Raw genomic sequence first — 23,487 nt, forward strand, 5'->3', positions numbered from 1 at the left:
CAATCTAATGCACTGTGAATTCATTTGGGGAAAAGATCGATAATTTTGTAATGTAATTTATAATCACAGAAAACACGTGAGTCCACCAGGCATAAAGAAATTTTGATAATAATAAAATATTTTCACTTATGTTGTAATTTCTACACTAGTAGGATGTGGGGATGTTAACAACAATGCCTTAGCTTATATGTGTTATTTCACCCCTTGTTAGCTAAGTAACCTTGGAAAGATAAACTTGCTTAGCTTGAGTCGCCTCATCTAAAATGGGGACGATAATAATATTGCTTGTTTTAAAGGTTGGATGTAACTATGCCTATGCACCACTTAGCAGAGTGTCTGGCAAAGGAAAGTTCTCAGCAAATGAGAGCTATTGTGATTTTTTTTTTTACCCAAAAGAAAGAGAATGAGAGGCCAGCCCCATGGCATAGTGGTTAAGTTCAGCGGGTTCTGCTTTGGCAGCCCAGGTTCACTGGTTCAGATCCTGGGCACAGACATATGCCACTCATCAGCCACGATGTGGCAGCGAACCACATACAAAGTAGAGAAAATTGGCACAGATGTTAGCTCAGGGCTAATCTTCCTCAAGCAAAAAAAACGAGGAAGATTGGCAACAGATGTTAGCTCAAGGCTAATCATCCTAAGCAAAAAAAAAAAAAAAAAGAGAATGAAAGAAGAGAGAAGAAAACAAGACTAAGAATGATGATGGACTGGGAGTAAGGTGAGGACTAAAGAGAGAAGAAGGCAGCACGGGGCCGCCGAGGGGGCAGGGCCCGCTTTCACCACTTCCCAGCATCTATTGCAAATTCTGCTCTCAAACATTTTGTAAGATCCTCCAGTCAAGGTAATGTTTGAACCCTCAGTGCTCAGTGGCAATAGGCTTCTAAGAGAATAATTAACTATATGTGATTATCTTGTTTGTGGATGCATTTCCTTTCATGTAAGTCAATAACATCTTGGGACTGGGACACGCTGTTTTCTGGACACCGCTGGCCAGTTCCAAAATGGACCATAAGGAAGTGGTTCTTCTACTGCTTTTATTTCTGAAATCAGGTAAGACTTCAAGTTGTTTTTTTTTTTTAATCAGTATTTTTTTCCTAGCAACGTATAAAAATAGAGACATGATGGCTTTATGGGCAACTAGTTTAATTTAACTTTTGATTCATGAGATTCCCAGTTTGAAATCTAAATATAAGATTGAGGAATTCAAGAAATAAATTTAGTTTCCCTGTGAACACTGGAGATGAATGGGCCGAGAAAATAATGAATGGCTTTTTAAATCAAAAAGATGAAGCCCAAGGGTTGGTTATTTTAGTTGAAAAAATAGCTCATATAGTTAACAATCCGAAAAGTGGTTAGTCTCTTTACCTGGTTCTCAGTTGGATTAATTTAGATCATTTTTGTTAAGGTGTCATATGCTCCTCACGTTCAGATGCAAACAATGAAATCTCTCCTTGACTACATTCTCTGACTGGTCTGGAGTTGTATTCACCAGTTCCCTGTGGGCTCTGGCTTAAGTAAGACCTTCCATACATATAGGTTTGCTTTGTATGCCTGGAGAAACCACAGGCATCGATTGGCCAAGTGATGTATGCAAAAATAATTCAACAAATATTCACTTCGTGCTTTAGGTAGGCCAGGCAAATTTTTAAAAGTACATACACACATGTGTGTGTCTTTTAATAACCCAAGTTCATTTAGCCAGTGCAACAGGTAGGGTAGAACATCCCTATTTTATAGACAAGGAAATCCATACTTACGAAAATCGTGTTGTTTTCCTATTGACCAAACTCCCAAATCCAGGAAGTGAAGAAACCAGGATTTAAACCAGGGTTTTCCAAGAAGGAATCTGGTGCTCTTCTCTTTTTTTGAACTTTGTTTAAACCTTCTTTAAAATATTCTAAGCATGTCCTTATAGTTCTTTTTTTTGACCGCTTTATTGACATATAATTTATATACAATGCAGTTCACCCATTTACAGCACACAATTCAGTGGTTTTCAGTATATTCAGTTATGCAACCATCACCACAATACATTTTAGAACATTTTCATTACCCTAAAAAGAAACTCCACACCCCTTAGCTGTCACCTCCAGCTCCCACTCACTCCCCCATCCCTGCCCAGCCCCTGGCAATCACTAATCTACATTCCATCTCTGATTTGCCTATTTTGAACATTTCATATAAATGGAATCATGCATTATGCTAGTAGTTCTTCATATAAACAATGTATAGATACTTGCAATTCAATTTATAAATTGCCAGATAAAATTTTACAGTTGTACTTTAAATTGGAGTCAAATACATTTGAATTTAGTGGAGCCATTCAAAGAAATATCAAAGAAAACACAGAGCAGAAGATTGTACCAAGAGATTTCTGTGGGAATGGTTGTGTATGGGGGTGCAAGGATGCATAATTCTGTTTTAGCCTGTGGAGAACAGGACCCGGAACACTATGAGCTGATTCAGTGGGTCACACCTGAGAGTTAGAACAGATTTCTCTGCAACAAGATTAACATATGTCTTCACCAACCTATGGGGGAAAAAAGTCTTTCATAAGCTTTTTGAAGGGAAGGCATTTACTCTTTCTTTCCATGGAAATAGTTCTTGTTTCCAGTGCACTGAAATGACCAGGGAAAGGAAAAACATCCTTTTAGAGCTGTTCTCAGTGGGAAATGGATAAGCAGTTTGCATTTCACCAACAATTGAGTCTTTTCTTTCAAACACACAGGCTTGCATACATATACACACACCACAGTGTTAAAAAAAAAAAAAAAACTCATTATTAATAAAATACACTTGCTTTGGTATATATATCTCTACATTTGGCCTAGAATATAAAAATACTTTTCTTACTAAAAAGATTTGTTTAATATTTCTTGGTCAACAAATAAACTGTATTATACCCCGTTGCCATATCAGCCCTGGAGTTGAATAAAAGAAATTTGGGGGGAAATTTTTTCAAAAGAAAAAGAAAAAATTATTCTCTCTTGGGATATTTCTTTGGGCTATCTGCTCCAAAGGTGGGTCTCAGCAGCTATATGCTATGAAACATAACAACATAACATCATTAAAGGTAACTTAATTAAAGGGTGATATAAATGGAAATTTTCTTATTTTCATACCATTGATACCCCAGCTTGCTCCACTTTCTAAGAACTCTTCAAAAAGTTTAATTTAACTCTTTATGGGATATACTTTATAGAGTTTTTGTGTTTGTTTTTTAAATCATATCCTGATCCATAGAATTTCCCAAAGCCCAACTCTTCTTGGAAATGAGAGCTCAAATTGGGAGAAAATGCGGAATGAAGACATGGTTATGGGTCTGACATATTGATTTCTCCGTAATCTTTGGATACATTTATCAAGTGCTTTGGGTGTATTCAATCTCAATCGCATCAGCCAACTTCTGTTCAATATCCACTCTTCCACTTTGGAGTATCTTAAATTGAGGAAGAATGAGGGAGTCAAGTTAGGGAGAGGGTGGACTCAGGAAGATGGCTTTGTCCTAATCTGCTAGAGGACCTCTAGCAGCATATATGTTTTCAGGTGGTCAAGGATGGCCTTTCTGAGAAGGAGGATCTGACCCTTCATGATCCTTCCCACTGGATAATTTTCATCAGTATCCAAACATGCTCTAGAATGTCTCATCTGTGAAAAAAAAATTGTGTGACCACATATGCCTTCCTGAAAATGCTCCTTTCACAACCAGACTTTTAAAAAGACTTATCTCTTCATGCTGTTCCCACTGCCTCTCCTAGTCACTCTTCAACCTGCTCAGTCTGGCTTTGGTCTCCACCACTCCCCTCAAAGTTCATTAGGCCATGTTGCCTAATCCTATTTAGACCAACTTTAGGAAACTTTACTGTCTTCATTTTGTTAACCTCTTTTGGCCTCCCATCCTGGGAAAATCACTAGTGTTCCCTACCCAAAGGATGGAGGTCAACATCCCCAGCCTTCAAATAGAGCTGCCAAAGCTAACTCAGGCGCCACATGGGGCCTCCAAACAGGGAAAACTCTTCATAGCCTTGCAGTGGAAACATGGCCGAGGTCCCTCGGCCACTCTCTGCAGTAGCACGGGACACAGCAACCTTCAGACAGATTCTTAGCCTCAGATTTTATCTCACAGAAAAATCAAGGCCAGTGTTTGTCCCAGGCTCTGCTTTTTCACAGCTTCCTCGGAAGAGCCAGAGACCCGTCATCATCATGGAAAAAGTGATTTCTCCTTAGTTTATAGCGAGGTGTCACTGCACTGAACCCAGTATAAAAATGACCTTGTATTGTAGTTGAGATTGAATTCAGGTCTTATTTATTCTCAACATCATCAACTCACCCAAATTTTTTAATCTCAAGATAGAACCATTCAGAGAATGCTTATCACATCAACTCAAGTGACAGTGTCACAACTAAAGTTTATACTGTTGAAAATCAAATAATAGCTCCAAATTCTATTTATACCTGAGGGTGAACAAATCAACATCAATATTGGTCACACAATTGTCGCTGGTGGTCTCTTACTATTCTATCTTGACATGCATCAATACATCAGTAGCAGACAGATCAAATTTATTCTTCTTTTTTTTTAAAATAATTTTATTTATTTATGTTTTCCCTCAAAGCCCCAGTAGATAGTTGTATGTCATAGCTTCACATCCTTCCAGTTGCTGTATGTGGGACGCGGCCTCAGCGTGGCCGGAGAAGCGGTGCGTCGGTGCACGCCCGGGATCTGAACCCGGGCAGCCAGCAGCGGAGCGCATGCACTTAACCACTAAGCTACGGGGCCGGCCCAAATTTATTCTTTTTTGGTTGTTTTTTTTTTTTTTTGGTGAGGAAGATTGACCCTGAGCTAACATCTGTGCCAATCTTCTTCTATTTGTATGTGAGATGCTGCCACAGCGTGGCTTGATGAGAAGTATATAGGTCTGTGTCTGGGATCTGAACCAGAACCCGGGCCACCGAAGCGGAGTACGTGAACTTAACCACTATACCACCAGGCCAGCCCCAAATTTATTCTTATTTAAGGTTTCAATGCCATTAACGTAGTAACATGGATGTTGTTAAATAGTTCTCTTCTATTAATCTAACAATCCAGTTAATCTTTTAATATATTGCAATCTATTAATGGAACTGTTTTCGTGACTACACATTTTTATTCAGAGCCACCCATTCTGCTTCCAAGTTTTATTTGGTTGATGCAAAGCAAATAGATTACAAAGTCACAATAATTAAACAATGGTGTTGATTAATGTTATCAATTGTCGCACTTTTATTTTCCATTTGTAGGTCACGGAGACATCGTGGATGACTATGTAAAAACCCAGGGAGCTTCACTGTTTAGTTTCACTCGGAAGCAGCTAGCAGGAAGAAGCATAGAAGAATGTGCAGCAAAATGTGAGGAGGAGACAGGATTCGTTTGCAGGTATTTACAGTGTTGTTACATCTACGCAGATATCTTGCTGTTTGAGACATTATTATTTTGGTTTTTTTTTTGTTGTTTGTGAGGCAGATCAGCCTTGAGCTAACATCTGCCAATCCTCCTCTTTTTGCTGAGGAAGAACGGCCCTGGGCTAACATCTGTGCCCGTCTTCCTCCACTTTATATGGTACACCGCCACAGCATGGCTTGACAAGCAATGCGTCGGTGCGCGCCCGGGATCCGAACCTGTGAACCCCGGGCCGCCGCAGTGGAGCGCGCGCACTTAACTGCTATGCCACGGGGCCGGCCCCTATTATTTTGATAAGAAATTTGCTCACAGATTTATTAACAAAAATAGAATTTAAGAGGAAAGAGGAATTTCACGGGATTGGAGTTTGGAATCTGTATCTGAAACCATGTGAACAATTTCTTGTTAACATTTGTTAGTGCTCCCTTTAGAAAAATGCCCCAAAAGGAAGTTATTTATTTTGCACATGACATCAGCAGGTATTGTTCTGAGCTCTAGTTTTTAACATCATCATCAGTAAATATTTATTGAGGATCATGTGACTGGAAGTGTCCTAGACCCTAAGGAGCAAAAAAATATAGATACAGTAATCCAGTATATATGATATCTATCAGCACATACGTTAGATCTTTGTGTAGATACAAGATCCAGTGCTTGTTCTTTTGTATTTATGATGTAGTCACAAAAACTGGATAAAATGTAAAAATTTTTTAAAAATACGGCCAATATCTATAAGTGACATAGTCAATAAAAGATTACATGAAATAAATTAAAGATCTATAAAGATTCAGAGGAAAGAACAATTCCTAAGTATGGAGTCAGCTAGAGAAGGCCTCGGAGAGGAGATGGGACTGAGCTGGGCTTTGAATGGTGAGTGAGATCTTGATAAATAGTGATAAGGTGTGGGGCATTCTAGGAAGAGGGAGCAGCATGCCCCTGGGAGAAGGACAATGAATGGACCAAGTTGGCTAAGGCGAAGGGTTCATGTAGGAGATGGGGCTGGAAAGGTAGCCACGGATGGTTTTGAATGCCAGACAGAACATTCACAGCTGGACCACGTGGATGGGCAAGGAGGTGTGAGGTGCAGGGGGAGGGGTAGAATGTAGAGGCGTAGGTCAAGGGGAAATTACAGGAGTCCGGAAGTCAATCTTGGGAATGGGTACACAGCAATCAGAGTCAGTTCTTTCCAACTCAAAAGCAAATATTCTGGCACTTAATTAAGAAAATGAGTGAAGAAAGAGCACAGCACTTGAAACAGAAAGAAAGAGAAAATTTAGAGGAGAAAGAAAGGCAGAAAAAAATAAGAGTAATTACCAGGTTGATGTAATCCTTTGCAGCACTTTGTTGATACTGTGCCAAACTTAATTGAAGGTAGCAGTTCTGAGCTCCTTGACCCATCAAGAGATGTAACTATCTTTTGAGTCTATTGCTTATCACTAGAAGTTTGCTTTCCTTCAAAAAAAGAAAACATTTGCAGTGTTTCCCAATTCTCTTCTGCAGGGCATTCCAATATCACAGTAAAGAGCAACAATGTGTGATACTGGGTGAAAACAGCAAGTCTGGCTTACTCTTGAGGATGAGAGATGTCGTTTTATTTGAGAAGAGAAGTGAGTACAATGGTTTCTTCCTCCTTCTCCTTCTGTTCTCCTTCTTCTCCTCCTCACCCCTCCCTTTCCTTTCCCTCCCCACTCTTCTCCTCCCCCTTCTCTCCCTCCTCCCCTTACCCCCCTCTCCCCTCTCTTCCTCTCCTCCTTCTCCCCTTCCCCTCCCCTCCTTTTATATCTTTGTTTATCAGACCAGAGAATGGAGGCACTATGGTGTAGTGTGGTTGAATTTGGAGTCAGGACAAGATTTGGCCACTAATCCACCATGTCAACTTGAGTAGATTACTTCACCTTTTAGGTTTCATTTTTCTTGATTTAAAAATGAAGAGATTGGATTTATAAAATCACTTCTACCTCTATAACCCTGAAAATAAGATATTCAAAATTTTATTTTATTTTTAAGGAGGAGAGGGGAAGTCTGAATGTTCCTTATGATCTTGGCTTCTTGTCCTGTAGGGACCATGGTCCTTGAGCAGCAGCTGCTGGACTGAAGCCTGGAGAAACAGGAAAACTGAGGTGTTTTATATCCTCAGTAACATTTGGATGGAGACAGAATCCTTATTTTTATTCGTAAATTTTCCACTTTTTTCCATCATGGTGTGTATTTCCGTCAGACTCTGGAATGTTGTCTTTTGAAAATGGGCAAGAATTATAGTTCCTTTTCCATAGTTTGCTGGAAAATTCTGGATCAGTAGTCCCATTGTTTAGGATAAGGGATGGCCTGGATTCCTATGGAAATTGCACATCTTTTTAGATATGCAAAAGTTCCATTAAATATGTATGAAGATTTAAGTGAGTGTATGATGCTTTTAAAACTACCTCCTCTACTCTGTTTCTGGCCATGTGTTAAGCCCATTTATAATAACAATTTAGTTCTCCAAATATTCTGTATCACAGGTGTTACAAACAACAAGAAACATCCTATGTCGTCTATTCTTTTTTTTTTTTCCTTGTGAGGAAGACCAGCCCTGAGCCAACATCTGATGCCAATCCTCCTCTTTTTGCTGAGGAAGACTGGCCCTGGACTAACATCCGTGCCCATCTTCCTCTACTTTGTATGGAACACCGCCACAGCATGGCTTGATGAGCGGTGTGTCAGTGCGCGCCCCGGATCTGAACCTGTGAACCCAGGCCACCGAAGTGGAGCGTGCGCACTTAACCACTGCACCACCGGGCCGGCCCCAATGTCATGTATTCTTGACAACAACTTGTGACATTCTCTCTAGTCTCAGCACAAAACTCTAAATAAGAGTTCAAAAAGGATTTCTTTCGGTTGGGATTATTTCTAGGCATTGGTTCATCTTCTTAGGTTTAGTTAGCTGGGTGCCTGCTACATGCCTTTCCTTACCACTGTTGATGGTTTCTCTGATTCTTGAGATGAAAGTGCAGATTACATCTACACTGTATCTGTTGAGGTTATTCGTTCTTGTAGATAGTGAGCAAAGGATGAGATGTATAGGATTACCTACTATATCTACCAGATTTCAAAATAAAGCCCTGGTGGGACTCTCCCTGCCAAAGGCTAATATTTAGATATGTCACTTGTCGATGGTTAACCAGAAGGGACATGGCGGTACCTGCCGGGCTTGGTTTGAACAGTTGAATAATTACTTGTTTTCAAGGTGACGGAAAGGAGCAAAAGGTTATGTCAACTCTGGCAGGGACATACAAACAAAAGAGAGGTAAAAAGTCAAAGTCACTCATTTTTTGGTGCTTGTTTCTTTCCTGTGGCATATGGACCCACGGCTAAATTCGCTGCTAGGGTTTTTCTGGGAACAGTCAGCGTCAGATCACAGTTACATCTGCCACTTGCCACCATGGCCGCTGCCACCAACTGGGTCTAAGCTGCCATCATCACTGGCCAGGTCACTGCATTGGCTGGTCTGTAAATTCCCTGCTTCAAAACCTTAGTGCTCTTCAAATAAATTCCAAATCTTAGCAATTGCTACAGGGCCCTGTGTTGTTTCAGCCTTCCTTTTAAAAGTCTTCCTGGACCCCTGGGTCTCCAAAGCACCTTGAGTTTATACTTTTGATAAGTGTAATATGTCTACTATAATAATATATCTCAATGAAGATGAATTAGCAATCTTTATACATAGTGCTGTGTTTAAAGCAATGGTTTAAAACGTATTAGAAGTACTTTCCCCAGATAATCGATCAATTGATTAAAAAACTTGGCTAAGGTGGAGAATCAGTTTCCTTCTCTCTGAAGTGGAGCAAGGTCTAGAGATATCTGTTAATCAATCTGACTATAGAATACCTTTATATGTTTATAATTTCCCCCCAACTCATTTAGTCAACTATATAAGTGGATTGTTCTCTGCGGATTTGATAGCAATTTGTAAAATGATTCCACCCTTTCAAGTCCTTAAAACATTCAACTTAGTTTAAAAAAAGCTTTGTTTGTTTTCACATTAATTTCTCAGTTTAGATCATCTTTGATCAAATATAGCTATATGAAAAGTTGTGAAAGCAAAACCAGCTGACTCTTGGTAAGCACATAACCCAACGGGTGGGAACAGAAGTGGGTGGGCACCCTGGAAAGTGGCCTGCCAGCCACAGGTGCCCATCTTACCACATGTGGGACACAGGTGGGCAACTGACAGTGTGTTTTAAAGGCAGGATGGAGCCCATTGGCTAACAGGTGAGCTGGGTAAGTGGAGGCTGGTGGAGAGTGTCTACTGGAAATATTTAAAGTAGACTGCGCTTTATAACCTTGTTTGGTACTTGTTCATGTTTAAGACACTGAGAGGCTCAAAAAGTAGAAGTGGCTTGGATCTCTTTCAGCCTCTGAAAAGCCTGCTGCCCGCCCTGTCTAAAAAGCCCCCTCTGTTCCCATTCACTCTCTCATCACGCTATTTATTTTGCCTGTTAGACATGTCACCGTGAGGTGATCTCATTTCATGATTTGTGTCCTTGGTTACTTTCTGTAACTGGCCCCCTGACTCCCCTGGAACATAAGTTCCACAGGGGTGGGGACTTTGTTCTGCACTCCATGTGTCCCCAGCACCTAGCGTAGTGCCCGTAGTACACAGAGGGGCTCTAGCTTTGAATAAATGAATCAAAACACAAAACAGCTTAGTTAACTGCATCCACAGATAGAAAAGACCGTCTTCTTGGATAGGAGGAAAATGGTGTCGTCTGGAGTGCAAGTTCTCTCAACGTGACTAAGCAGTGCAGGGCTTCCTCACGATGTTCCTTGTTGTGAAAGGTTTGACCATGGTGCGGATTTCCTTTAGTTTATCTTTCAGAGTGCAAGACTGGAAATGGAAGGAGCTATAGGGGGACGACGTCCAAAACAAAAAATGGTGTTGCCTGTCAAAAATGGAGTGACTCTTCTCCACACGTACCCAAGTAAGACTTTCTCCTTCATCTCTGTGTTCATCTATTTTACTGAGAATGAATCCACCACTTCTAAATCAAACCTGAATATGTGAATAGGCAGGTACAGAGAGAACCTTAGTGATGTTGATGGAGGATGGTTCAGTTATTTATAGCATAAAAGCGGAACATGGCTGCTTTCCATTCACTCTTGTGTAGATACTTTTCTGGAAGACCTAGAAGATAGAAGCATGCCTCATGAAAAAGAACAATAAAACCATGAATTCTAGGCTGAGTCTTAGAAAAGGCCAAAGATGATTATGTTTAAAACTAAATTAGTCTAAACAAAACATACCAAGTTAGAACTCTCACCATGTGTTCACCTCGACATTGTGGAGCCAGAGTAAATAAAATATAAATGAAAAACAAATTATCTTGCAACTTACCTATGTTTATTTTAGTGTCATTCTTTTTTGTACTTTGCCCAATGCGGTGTTTGGTGGCATTAAGATCTCAGTAACAATGCTGCTTATCAAGTAGGAATTTAGTGTCTATTACCGGGCCTCCTATACAAATTGCCTTTATTGCATCCCTATGAGATGGGTAGATCTTATATTCTCAGGACATTAAGGCTTATAGAGGTAAAATGATTAAGCCAAATGGCCAAATCACAGAAAGTCAGGGGCTTTAGAGATAATCTAGGCCATCTTTACCCCAGAAGAGGAATCTGAGGTCCTGAGAGGGTACAGTTCACCAAAAACAGGTACATAGAAGAACCGGAAACAAAACTTACCTTTTTAGACTCATAGTCTTGGGGTTTTGATTGAATTTGTTATCTTTACACAGCAACTCATCTCTAGAGCTGAAAATGAGCTTAACTTCCCCCTCCTGCCTCTCCCGTTAATTCCAGCTGCCTTTCAGAGATAACACGGCATTTCCAATCAGACAAATCTAACTTGAAATTCTTGAGATGCTACTTATTACTTGTTCAAGCTTAGGCAAGATTCATTTGGTTTTACACTGCTGCCGCTCAGTTTTCTCATCTGTAAAACTGGGATAATAACACCTTCCTGATAGGAGTTTTATTAAGACTAAATGAGAGAATGTTTGGAAAGATTTTAGTGTAATGCCCGGCACATGGTTCACAAAGGCAAAATGGTATTAACTACTATTATTTTTACGGTGAGAAGGGCGACTGACAATAGGTGTTTGGAATGAATCTGGCAGGCTTTTGAGGCCTTTCTATGTCTACTGACTGTGCGTAAAAACACTTTGGCTCTACTTCTAAGACTTGACTGTCAATACAGTAATAAGAGTAACGTTAGCTACTGTGCTGAAACAGCCTATCAATAGAGAAATTGAAAATCGCACAACGCAAATGCTACAGCACAGAGCCGAGATGCATTTGGATGACAGAACCTTGAACCTTACTTGGGAAATGGAGAGCCTCTTCTTCTGTGATGCTGATAACATGCTGATTTTTAAAATATAGTCAAAGTGGTTCTTTTCCATCCTCCACAGGTATTCACCTGATAAATATCCTTCCGAGGGACTGGAGGAGAACTACTGTAGGAATCCGGACAGTGATGAGAAGGGGCCCTGGTGTTACACCACAGACCCAGACATCAGATTCGATTACTGTGACATTCCGGAATGTGAAGGTCAGGAGCAGCTCTAGAAAATGTTTTCCTGTCCGCCTTTCATCTGTAAAGTAATTTGCTCTAAAGCAATTTCCCACAGAAATATTAGTAATCAATTAGTGCCATGTTTGACAAAATTGAGTAATGTATGCACCTCTTGGAAAAGACCAAAAATTGCTTGGACCTCCATTATTGATCAGAATTATTTTTATTAAAATGTTACTTCAACATGTAGAAATATAAAACTAGATACAAACTCTAGATACAAACTTCTTATGCTTAAAGCTGTTACACAGTATAAAGCCAAAAATAGATTTGCAATGAAATAGTTGCAATAAAACCACAAAAGCAAGACATTCAAATAAACAATATTAATTTAATGTGGTACACTTTGTTGTTTTGTTGAAGCTAAGCAATGAATCAGTTTTTAAATCAGCAATCCTTTATTTTAGTAGACCAACCAATTTAATAGTGCACCTCGAAAGTCAATGCTGAAAAAATTAAAAACATCTTATTGAAAAAAATGTTCCTCATTTCATATTTCCTGCTATGTTTATTGGTGCAAGGGGGGAATGAATGAAGGTGGGATTTGTGCAACAATGTGGATAGTGTGTACGGTGTATGACAGCTCAGTTCTCTCATCACTTGATCTATTTCAACCATGGAGATCCTTTATTCGTATACTATGTTATGAGGTCATTTGGCCTGTAATTGACAGGAATGCATCATTTTTGTATCAAGTCGGCTTCTGTTTTCCTTATTACACCATAAGAATTAATGTCATATGTTATTCTGCTGCACCATGTTATTTCAATAATTCCAAATCAAAGTTTCGCTTTTTAAATAATGTATGAAGGCAAAAAATTGCCAGTCATGCTTCTCAATAATATAAAAAGAGAAGCCATGTCGCTTTAGGTGAATATTGTTCTCCAGTGAGGTCATGTTAGTGCTGTGGAGTAGATTCCGACTCCTAGCGCCCCTGTGCACAGCAGAGCAGACCCCTGCCTGCTCTTTCTGTGCCATCCTCTCACCTTCCAGCGCTGTATCAGACAATGGTCTGTAGCTGTTCATAGGGTTTTCATGGCCCATTTTTTGGAAGTGAGCGGCCAGGTCCTTCTTCCTAGTGTATCCAGTCTGGAAGCTCCACTGAAACCTGTCCATCATGGGTCACCCTACCGGTATTTGAAATCCTGGTGGTATAGCTTTCAGCATCACAGCAACACGCATCTGCCACAGTATGACAACCCACAGACAGGTGGTGCGGTTCCCTGGCTGGGAAACAAACCCAGGCCATGGCGATGAGAGTGCCAAGAGGTCATGAGCACAAACAGAATCCCCAGCACTAAAATCCTGGGAGGGTGCCAGCTTATTTGGCAGTCATCCCTATGATCAAAATAATTTCATAGAAAATTTTAAAGATCATTATTGAAATGAAGACACCAAATATTTAAAAATCCTAGTAGAGAACCTACAGACTTCTGAGAATGTGTGCACCGTCTTCCCCCCACCCCTCCCACCCACCAAGGCCACTGCATCCCAGTTTGAGGACAAGGCATTATGGAATTTCTGGATTTGGTTATGACTATAATAGTTGAGGGGGTGTTGACCAAAATATGCTAATTTTACCATTTGAAGGAAAGAATGACATTTTAGATGGTATTAGAAAATAGAGTCTTGACTGCCAATTTTGTTACTAGGTGATTCTTGGAAAATACACACAAATAAGTGGCAAGTGGTATTTGAGACATTTCTAGCAGGATTCTAGTTTTTACTCTTTTTTGTTTCATCCATTTCCATTTCTTTCTTCCTTCCTTTCTTTCTTCTCCGTTCTGCCAGATGAATGTATGCATTGCAGTGGAGAAAATTATGAAGGCAAAATTTCCAAGACCATTTCTGGACTCCAATGCCAGTCCTGGGACTCTCAGAGCCCACACGCCCATGGGTACATTCCTGCCAAGTAAGTCTCACTGAGAGAGAAGTGAGATGTTCACGACTCTGCAGCTTTATGGGACATTTAATGATAGTTAGATATTGTAGCCTTCCTCAAGAGGTGAACACACCTGATGTTTTTGAATTTCCAAGTTTGCATCTTGCCACATGACTGCAGGTGAAGTACACATTCTTGCTACTCCAAATGTGGTCCATGGAAGAGAGATATCATTTGAGAGCTTGTTAGAAATGCGGAATCTCAGACTCTCCGGATTTGCATTATAACCAGATTCCTGGCTGATTTGTACATGCACTAAGATTTGAGAAATACAGATACATCTCACTTGTGTATTTTCCAAATATTTCCCTCTTCTCTTTATCCCTTTCCTTTTCCTTCATGTCAGTGAGATTCAAAGCTTCTTAACCTACAATATATGGATGGGCTTTCGGGGTTTTGTGAATCCCTCAATGTTTTATGTGCATTTATATCAATGCATTTTTCTGGGGCAAGGATTCTAACTTCCACCAGATTCTCAAAGGCGATCATGAATTTAAAATAGGAATAAGAGTCCCTGATCTAGAAAATAATGACGATTCCTAAAGTAAGGTTTTCTGGGGCTGCTATTTCACAGTAATTGTAGTGGAAGACACCCCGCCTCTCTGTAGCTGCTGCTGCTCTCTATCTTCATTCTCTGATGACCACAGGGCCGTAACAGGGCTTATACAAATTTACAAGAAATGAGACTAAGCCTCAGATTTCACTCTGGAAAACAGCTCCACTGAATTTCTGTACCTGCTATCCAAATCGCTAGCTTAAAACACAGTTGTTGCCATTTTTCTTCAAAGATGGAATACAGTCAAGACCTCAGGCCCAGAACTGGGTAAAAGCACTTTCAGGAAACGAGAAGAGGAGGATTGCTTAAGCCACTGCTGGTTACTCTGTCCATCCTGACTAAGCAATTACCATCTCAGAGAAGGACATCAAATAAGCCCAGAGGGCCATGAGGCATGGCGTGCATCTCATGATCTTAGCCACTGGGTCCCTGCTAAGGGGCTCACTGGCCTGTACTAGTTGGCCATGTGCTCACAGGAACACAGCGTATCCCTCTCAGTGTCTATAAGCTTAAAAGCTAGCAGGACCAGAAGGACCATTCTTTTAAACTGTGAAGATGCCAACTTCTTGGTTATACTGTGTATTCGATGACTATCTCTAGTCTGTGAGTACCTTGTGTTTTAAAAATTGCTTTTATTTGCAGCTGAATAACTGGAGTTTGCTAATATCAATTTTCCAGATGGCCAAAATGATAAAGTTGCTGATCTCGTTCTGTGACTTTTGCACATGTAAACTGTTAGAAAAACACTCCTTAGAATACTGAGTTAATCTTTCTTACGAGATTGTCATCTCTCTGAGGACAGCCTTCATCCAGTCACCTCCTTGGGTGCCTGCCTGTGCCGAGCACACAACAGGTGCTCAACATTTGCTCATTTGAAATGATTCTCATCCATGAATGTAAATTTCAGCGCTCTTAAAATCCCTCTTGCCTGTTCAGATTTCCAAACAAGAATTTGAGGATGAATTACTGCCGTAACCCTGACGGGGAGCCCCGCCCATGGTGTTTCACCACGGATCCCAACAAACGCTGGGAATTCTGTGACATCCCACGCTGTAGTAAGTATGGCCCATAACCAGTCCTCAGGGATCCTCACCTGTTCTGCTCTTGGAATCAAGAAAAAAATGTATATCAGTGCCTGAGTGCTATGCCTCAAAAGTGCCCTACACCTGGGGGAAGTGATTGCTCTCTTAAAATAACTTACTGGTCACTGTAGGTAATTGATCAGAGCATCCATTTATCGTGTTTTTTTTTTTTTTTGTGAGGAAGATCAGCCCTGAGCTAACATCCATGCCAATCCTCCTCTTTTTGCTGAGGAAGACTGGCCCTGAGCTAACATCTGTGCTGATCTTCCTCCACTTTATGTGGGACGCTGCCACAGTATGGCCTGAGAAGCAATGCTTCAGTGCATGCATGGGATTTGAACCCGGGCCACCAGCAGCGGAGTGCGCGCACTTAACCGCTACACCACTGGGCTGGCCCCATGTTTGTTGGTTTTTTAAAGCTTCAGTTCATGGTTGTGTATCTTAGTTGTTAGTTTTCTTAAAATTCTCTATGTGAGCCGCTGCCACAGTATGACAACTGACAGAAGGGTGGTGTGGTTCCGTGACTGGGAAACGAACCTGGCTGTGGTGATGAGAGTGCCAAATCTTAACCACTAGACCACCAGGGCTGGCTCATTTATCTATTTTTTTTTTGTTCCCCAACAGAGACATCTGCCTCTTCTGAGTACAGTTGAATGTAGGCTCTTGGGAGGTATTGCTGATATCCTACTTTTTTCTAGTGCTAAAGGGAAATCAGACTCATGCTTTCTGGTACATGGATTTCATCATCAACCAGAGTTCTTTCTAATTGTTGCTTTGTAAACAAAGACGTGTCTCTGGATGTCCAGTTTCTCAGTATGTCCAATTTGTGAGAGAGCAGTGGGAGAAGAGCATTCAGAGGGAGGAGATGAAATGGCAGACCTAGCAGGAATGACTTGAAAGAAACAATATTTTAATATTTTCCTTCTATGAGAATTTGAAGCAAGGGACTAAACGTTTAGACAAGGACAGCCATCAAAAGTTAAAAAGGACCCAGCGAGCCCTTGAGGGCCAGCTTCCTCTTCTTTGCTCTGACAATCATCTTTTGGGACCCTGAAGTTCCTCAGGGACTCTCGTCCTTTACGAACATCAGTTTCTTTTTTTGTCATCTTCTTTTTTTTTCCTCAAGAATTTCTTGATTCCTGGATCCACAGCCTTTTCTTTGGAGACATCTTTTGCCTTCTTTCCATGGATTCTTTCACTGTTGTTTCGCTTTGTGGACTATTGGGTGTCATTCAGTTATGTTTACTCAGCAAATAATTTATTCTTTACAAAGGAAGTTGGATTATTGGTATACATGAGGATTCAGGGTGGAGGGTGACCCATGTTGATCCTTACCATGTATGACGAACTGAGCAAAGAGAATATGGAAAGCAGCATCTACTTCAAGGCTCTTGCCCTGGAGGAGTTCCTCATGAGGTGGTCTCACATAGATTCTACACAGACTTAGATTCTTCTGAAAATAAGAAACAATTTTCAAGTGCCAAATTCCAAGAGAGGATGAGCAGAAAAGAAGACAGGTTGATGCTCCCTGCATCCGTCCCCCCATCACATCTATCTGTGCATTCTTTATTTTAGAAAAATTCATTGTAGTTTATTTTCCCCACTCAAGCTACACCCCCGCCATCTTCTGGTCCAACATATCAGTGTCTGAAGGGAAGAGGTGAAAACTATCGAGGGAAGGTGTCAGTCACCGTATCCGGGTTTACCTGTCAGCGCTGGAGTGAACAGACCCCTCACAGACACAACAGGACCCCGGAAAACTTTCCCTGCAAGTAAGTCCTGCTCTGATCTCATTCCCTGTCTGCTGCTATGGAATGTGAAATCCCGTTGATTTTGTCTTAGTTTTATTTACTATAGGAACCTAGAGTTAAAGTATTCTAGAATGAAAACTGGTCAAGTCATATAGAAGGGAAGTGAAATTTAGTACTGATTTTCCTTTTACATTGATTCTCACAGTATGGTTTTCCAGACCAGCAGCATCAGCATCATCAGGAATTTGTTAGAAATGCAAATTCTTGGACCCCACTCTATATCTACCAAATCAGAAACTCAGTGTGGGTCCCAGCAATATGTTTTGACGAGCTTTCTACTAAAGGCACAGTAAGGTTTGAGAACACTTAAATTCCAAGGCTGTAAACTAAAATTCCATGGCTACAATGTATACTTTTTGAGGCAGGAACAGTGTGGAAAACCCCCATTGTGTTTTTAGCGTATAGCACAGTGCCCAACACATAGCAAAAGACCCATTTTGCTTGACTATACACAGTCAAGGAATGTATTTCAACCATTTACCCAAGAGAAGCATCTGTGCCATAATTCTGTGGAATCGTACGAATCCCACTCTGCTTGTTTCCATGCGTTATTCAGTTTGTGTAATTCTAGAGAATTAGCTGGATGTGTATCCAATATCACCATCGACCAGCATGCGTGCATCTTGTTATTTATTCAGCTTTTTTGGAAAGCCGAACTCACAATCACTTCTTTTTCAGAAATTTGGATGAGAACTACTGTCGTAACCCTGATGGAGAAACAGAACCATGGTGCTATACAACGAACCGTGAAACAAGGTGGGAATACTGCAAGATACCACCCTGTGAGTCCTCTCCAGTCTCCACAGAACCTTTGGATGTTCCAGGTAAGAAGGGAAATGAGAGCTTGCTGAGGGCCCCAACGCTCTCTGTATTTTTCTAGCCCAGTGATTCCACGATATGCAGTAGCTTTGTTCATAGTTTAATTCTGTTGTGGTCAGAGAACATGCTCTATGATTTCAATTATTTTAAATTTGTTGAAGTTTGTTTTATGGCTCAGATATGGTTATTATGGTGAATGTTTCATGTGCTCTTGAAAAGAACATGGCTTCTGCTGTTGTCAGATAGAGTGTTCTATAAAGGTCAATTAGGTCAAGTTGATTAGTATGGTTTAAGTTTTCTGAATCCTTACTAATTTTCTATCTTCTGTTCTTTTGATTACTGAGAAATGAATGGTGACGTCTCCAACTTTAGCTGTGGATTCGTCTATTTCTTTCTGGTATTGTGTTTGTTTTATATACTCTGGAGCTCTTTGTTAGGCACTTAGATGCTTAAGATTGTTATGTCTTCTTGAAGAAACAACCCCTTTATCATTATGTAATGTCCCTCCTTATCTCTGGAAATATTCCTTGTTCTGAAGTCTCCTTCTGCTGACATGAATAAAGGCATTGCAGCTCTATTTTCACTAGTGTTTTTATGATATATCTTTTTTCTCAGCCTTTTAACTGAGATGTTTAGACCATTAGCGTTTAATGTAATTGTTAATATGGTTGGATTTAAATCTACCATCAAGTTAGTTATTTCTATTTGTCCTATTTGAATTTTGTTCCTTTTTTCATCTCTTTTCTGCCTTTGTTTGCATTGAGTTTTTTTTTTTTTTTTGATGAGGAAGATTGTCCCTGAGTTAACATCTGTGCCCATCTTCTTCTATTTTGTGTATGGGATGCCGCCACATCATGGCTCGATGAGCGGTGTGTAGGTCTGTGCTTGGGATCCGAACTCGTGAACCCTGGGCCACTGAAGTGGAGCTCATGAACTTAACCACTACACCACTGGGCTGGCCCCTAATTGAGTATTTTGTTGACTATCTTTTGTCACCACTATTTTCTTATTAATTAAACCAATTTTTAATGTTAGTATTTTTTCTAATGTTACAATATGCATCTTTAGCTTATCACATTCCACCTTCAAATGATATTATTTTACTTGATGTATAATGTAAAAACCTTACAACGTTGTACTTCTGTTTCCTCCCTTCCAAGATATTGTGTTACTGTTCTCAAAGAGCTTACTTTTATTACATTATAACTCAGACAATATATTGAAACTACTTTTGCCCAGTCAGTCATGCTTTAAAGTGATTATAAATATAAAATACCTTTATATTTGCCTTTATTTATTTTTTTTTACCATTTCTAGTACTCTTCATTTCTTTTTGTAGATTCAAATTCCCATCTGGCATCATATTCCTTCTGTAAAATACTTAACCTTTAATATTTTTTGTAGTACAGGTCTTCTGGTGATTAAATGTTTCAGCTTTTGTATGTGTGAAAAGGTCTTCATTTTGCCTTCAGTTTAAAAAAATAATTTTGTTGTGGGCCCGGACCGGGGGCATAGTGGTTAAGTTTGCACGCTCCGCTTTGGCGGGCCGGGGTTCGTGGGTTTGGGTTGCAGGCGTGGACCTAAGCACTGCTCATCACGCAATGCTGTGGCAGCTATAAAGTAGAGGAAGATTGACGTGGATGTTAGTCCAAGGCTAATCTTCCTTGCAAAAAAAAAAAAATAATCTTGGTGGGTTTAGAATTCTGGGCTGATACTTTTTTTTCCTTTCACTGCTTTAAAGATATTAATGTTTATCCTCTGTTCTGAAGAGTTTCTGACCGGAAATCTTATGTTTGTTCCTCTGTATTTAATATGGTTTTCTCCTCTCACTGTCTTTAAGACTTTGTGTCATCTTTGGTTTTCAGCAGTTTGATTATGGTGTGGCTAGGTGTGTTTGTTTATTTATTGGTATTTATCTTGCTTGACGTTCTCTGAGCTTCTTGTATTTGTGGATTGTTGATTTTCATTACTTTTGTAAAATTCTCAGCCATTATTGCCCAAATATTTCCTTTCCCCTGCTCTCTCTCTTTCTTCCTGATTTCCTTTTTTGGACTCCAATTACCCAAATGTTAGACTATTTCCTATTGCTTCATACCTCTTATACGCCTGTTCTACTTTGTCCCCCTGCTCTTTTTTTCTCTGTATGTGTCAATTTGGATAATGTTTGTTAACCTATTTTCAAGTTCCTTGATTCTTTCCTCAGTTGTGTCTTGTCTGCTGATCATCCCATCAAAGGAATTCTTCATCTCTGATATCATGGTTTTTATTTCTAGCATTTGCATTTTATTCTATTTTTGTTTCCCCATCTGCTGAAATTCTTCATCTTTCCATGCATATTGTTCACCTTTGCTACAAGATCCTTTACCATAGTAATCATAGTTATCTTACAATCTCAATCTGATAGTCTCCACGTCTCTGTCTGGCTCTGAGTCATCTTTGAGTCTGGCTCCGTTGATTGTTTCATCACTCTACAGGCCTTTTTTCTCCCTGGCTTTTTTGGTGTGTCTTGTAATTTTTTTTATCAAATACTGGACATTATTTGTATGAGAACAGTGGAGATTGAAGTGAATATTATTTATACTTTGAAATAGGCATCCTTCTTCTTCTGTCAGTATGTTGTGTGGGTAATTGAATCCATGTAGTCATCAGATGAACTGAATTTGGGATTTATTCTTGTTGCTTTTACCTTAAGTGGACCACAGACTTCAAAAATTCCTCCAGGGATGGGCTGTTGTTACCTCATGCTAGGAGTAGGGTCTGGGGTACTGAAGAGTTTTCTCAGTATTCCTAATCCATTCCCAGCTTTTAGCAATCACTGCATGCCTGTACCACAGAGGGGTCGCTCCATGCTATTAACATGACTCCCATGATAAACTACTGTTTCATCTTACTCAATGCTAAGCTTTTGGTGGAGGTAGACATTCTCTGTCTTCCTGGTCTACCATCAATCTTAGACTTTGTGCACCTGGACTTTGAAGGTTGTGTTTCTCAGTGTTCTTGCCCCTTCTTTCCATAGAGCTAAACTCAAACTTGTATCTGTGATGGGTCTTGAGTAGAAGAGTAGCAGACTTCTGTTTTGTGTCAGTGAAGGATCTCGGGCACAAGAGAATTCCCTGTCCTTCCTCCAGAGGAATAAGATTTTTGCCTCTACTCTTCCCTGAGAAACAGTGGATCGTTCCTTGCAGTCCTGCATGTAGGACCATTTCCTGCCCCATCCCCCAGCAGCTTAAAGATTTGGCTTTGTATAAGCGTAGAGTCTGGGGAAACAAACAAGGGACTCATGTCTGCCCCCTCTGATAGCCAGTCACTGCCTATAGCCGGCACCACTGAATGTGTCTACCTTTCATCTCCAGCGCAATTGCATGAACACCTACCAACCTACTGGAGACCCACAAAAAAAGAGCTTGCACATGAATGCAATTTCCAATTATAAGTACTCTTACCTGCTTATTTTTTCCTGAGTTTTAAATTAAATATTTACCAAAAGAGTTAGGTCATTAAAATTCTAGAATGTTATCTATTTTTTTTTTTTTTTTTTGAGAAAAGCCTTTTTGGAGGACTGTGGAATCACTGTGGTATACATTTGCTATTGTATTGCAGTGTCCTTCTTAAGGGACCTGGCCACTTTCTCTTTTTTTTTTTTTAATTAGCATGCATCTTCCCTAGCCCAATACTGTAAGATTCAGTCTTGTTTGTTATGGACCTATTGTTCTCTTTGCATGTCCATCTACTTGCCAATATGAAAAAGGGAACAGGGTTAATTCCTAGAAACTACTGTTCTGTTTGTGTCATAAATTGCTTCACATATCTCTCTGTTCTAGTCATTATTCACTGATTTCTTCTATTTTAATGTCAGTACTACCCGAACAAACTCCTGTGATCCAAGATTGCTACCAGGACAATGGACAGAATTATCGAGGCACATCATCCACCACTATCACAGGAAAGAAATGTCAATCTTGGTCATCTATGACACCACACCGGCATCAGAAGACCCCAGAAAAATACCCAAATGCGTATGTCTTTGATTTTTAACTTTAAAAGGAGCAATTGCCAACTTAAATTTCTGTTAGAAGGGCCATGTTTTAAGTTAACTTCTTAGGACCAACCTTCTCTTGGCTCTAGAATGTGAGGCCAAATGTCTCAGGCACCATGCTTTTTAGCAAAAGCTGTGAAAGAAGAGAAGTTAGAGGCTGGCTATTTTGCCTGAGCAGTTTTGTGGAAGCAGGGGGTATATACGGAGGTGTCAAGGTCATCCTCATGGAAAGCTCAGGAAAACAAATGACCAAAAGCTTAGAAAGAGTACCATTCCATAACACCTGTGGAAGATCAATGCAGTCTTTCAACTGTGGAATTTTATCATTCTAACCTCCAGTCCCTGAAGTCCAGTTGTGTTTGTCATTGGGTCACAGTATTTATCACCTGACCTGTACACATTGGGTCCGGAGCACTAGTAGTCTGAAGGGATATGAGTTGCCAGGACATGAAGAGTAAAAGCAGGAAGGCAGATGAGAGTCAGGAAGTATACAGGTGCTGATAGGCAAAATGGGCAGGTAGATGGACAAAAGATCAGGTCTGACCAGACCAGCCTTTCTCCCATAAATGGCTGTAAAATATATGGAAAAACTTTCCACACAATGGACAACAGGCAGCACAAGACTGAGACTTTTAGAAAGGGAAATAAATTAGATCAACCCCAGAGGTACACTAGCTTTCTTCCTGGAGACACTTCCTGGACTGCAGTGCAAGGAGACAGAGGCAGAGAAGACCACAGCTGTGTTGTTGAGCTGAGGAGACAGAGACTGGGGTTGGGATTACTGAGGCAGCTGGATTTTGTAGGCTGGGTAATAATGAGAAAGATATGGGCAGCGAAGGAGCTCCAGAAATACACAGAGGGTTCCCCTTAAGTCTTTGGCTGAATATAACGCTGCATATGGACAGGGAGAGATTCCACAAAGTACAACTCCTGGGGAGAGAATAACTGCCAGGGAGTGGTGAGACAACTGGAGATTACAGAACTCACCTAGCACTGGGAGATTATGTGTTTGGGGATTTGAGATTCTGACTAGCCAGAGAGGAGAGACCTCGTGGAACACCTTGGGCACTCAGTAGAGACTGCAGAAAAGTCACACTTTATGAGTAGGATTAATGTATTCCTAGAATAAAGGCTACTCTAGAAACACCCTAGCAATGCTTAAAGGCAAGCCTAAAAGGATCAAAATGATCT

The 23,487-nt window shown here is 40.3% G+C and overlaps 1 protein-coding gene across 1 annotated transcript in view; it reads left to right on the plus strand.

Moving 5' to 3' along the window:
- The first annotated feature begins 910 nt into the window (after nucleotides 1–910).
- Nucleotides 911–23,487, plus strand: part of LOC131399651 (plasminogen-like) — a 46,170-nt gene continuing 23,593 nt past the window's right edge. Inside the window, exons 1-10 of the mRNA XM_058534043.1 lie at nucleotides 911–1,050; nucleotides 5,281–5,416; nucleotides 6,941–7,047; nucleotides 10,284–10,398; nucleotides 11,887–12,026; nucleotides 13,842–13,962; nucleotides 15,485–15,603; nucleotides 17,240–17,402; nucleotides 18,120–18,265; nucleotides 22,117–22,276. Coding sequence (XP_058390026.1) covers nucleotides 1,002–1,050; nucleotides 5,281–5,416; nucleotides 6,941–7,047; nucleotides 10,284–10,398; nucleotides 11,887–12,026; nucleotides 13,842–13,962; nucleotides 15,485–15,603; nucleotides 17,240–17,402; nucleotides 18,120–18,265; nucleotides 22,117–22,276 — 1,256 coding nt within the window. The 5' untranslated portion in view covers nucleotides 911–1,001. The remainder of the gene's footprint in view (nucleotides 1,051–5,280; nucleotides 5,417–6,940; nucleotides 7,048–10,283; nucleotides 10,399–11,886; nucleotides 12,027–13,841; nucleotides 13,963–15,484; nucleotides 15,604–17,239; nucleotides 17,403–18,119; nucleotides 18,266–22,116; nucleotides 22,277–23,487) is intronic.

The sequence above is a fragment of the Diceros bicornis genome, chromosome 39 (genome assembly GCF_020826845.1).
Source record: "Diceros bicornis minor isolate mBicDic1 chromosome 39, mDicBic1.mat.cur, whole genome shotgun sequence".
In the NCBI taxonomy this organism is placed as follows: domain Eukaryota; kingdom Metazoa; phylum Chordata; class Mammalia; order Perissodactyla; family Rhinocerotidae; genus Diceros; species Diceros bicornis.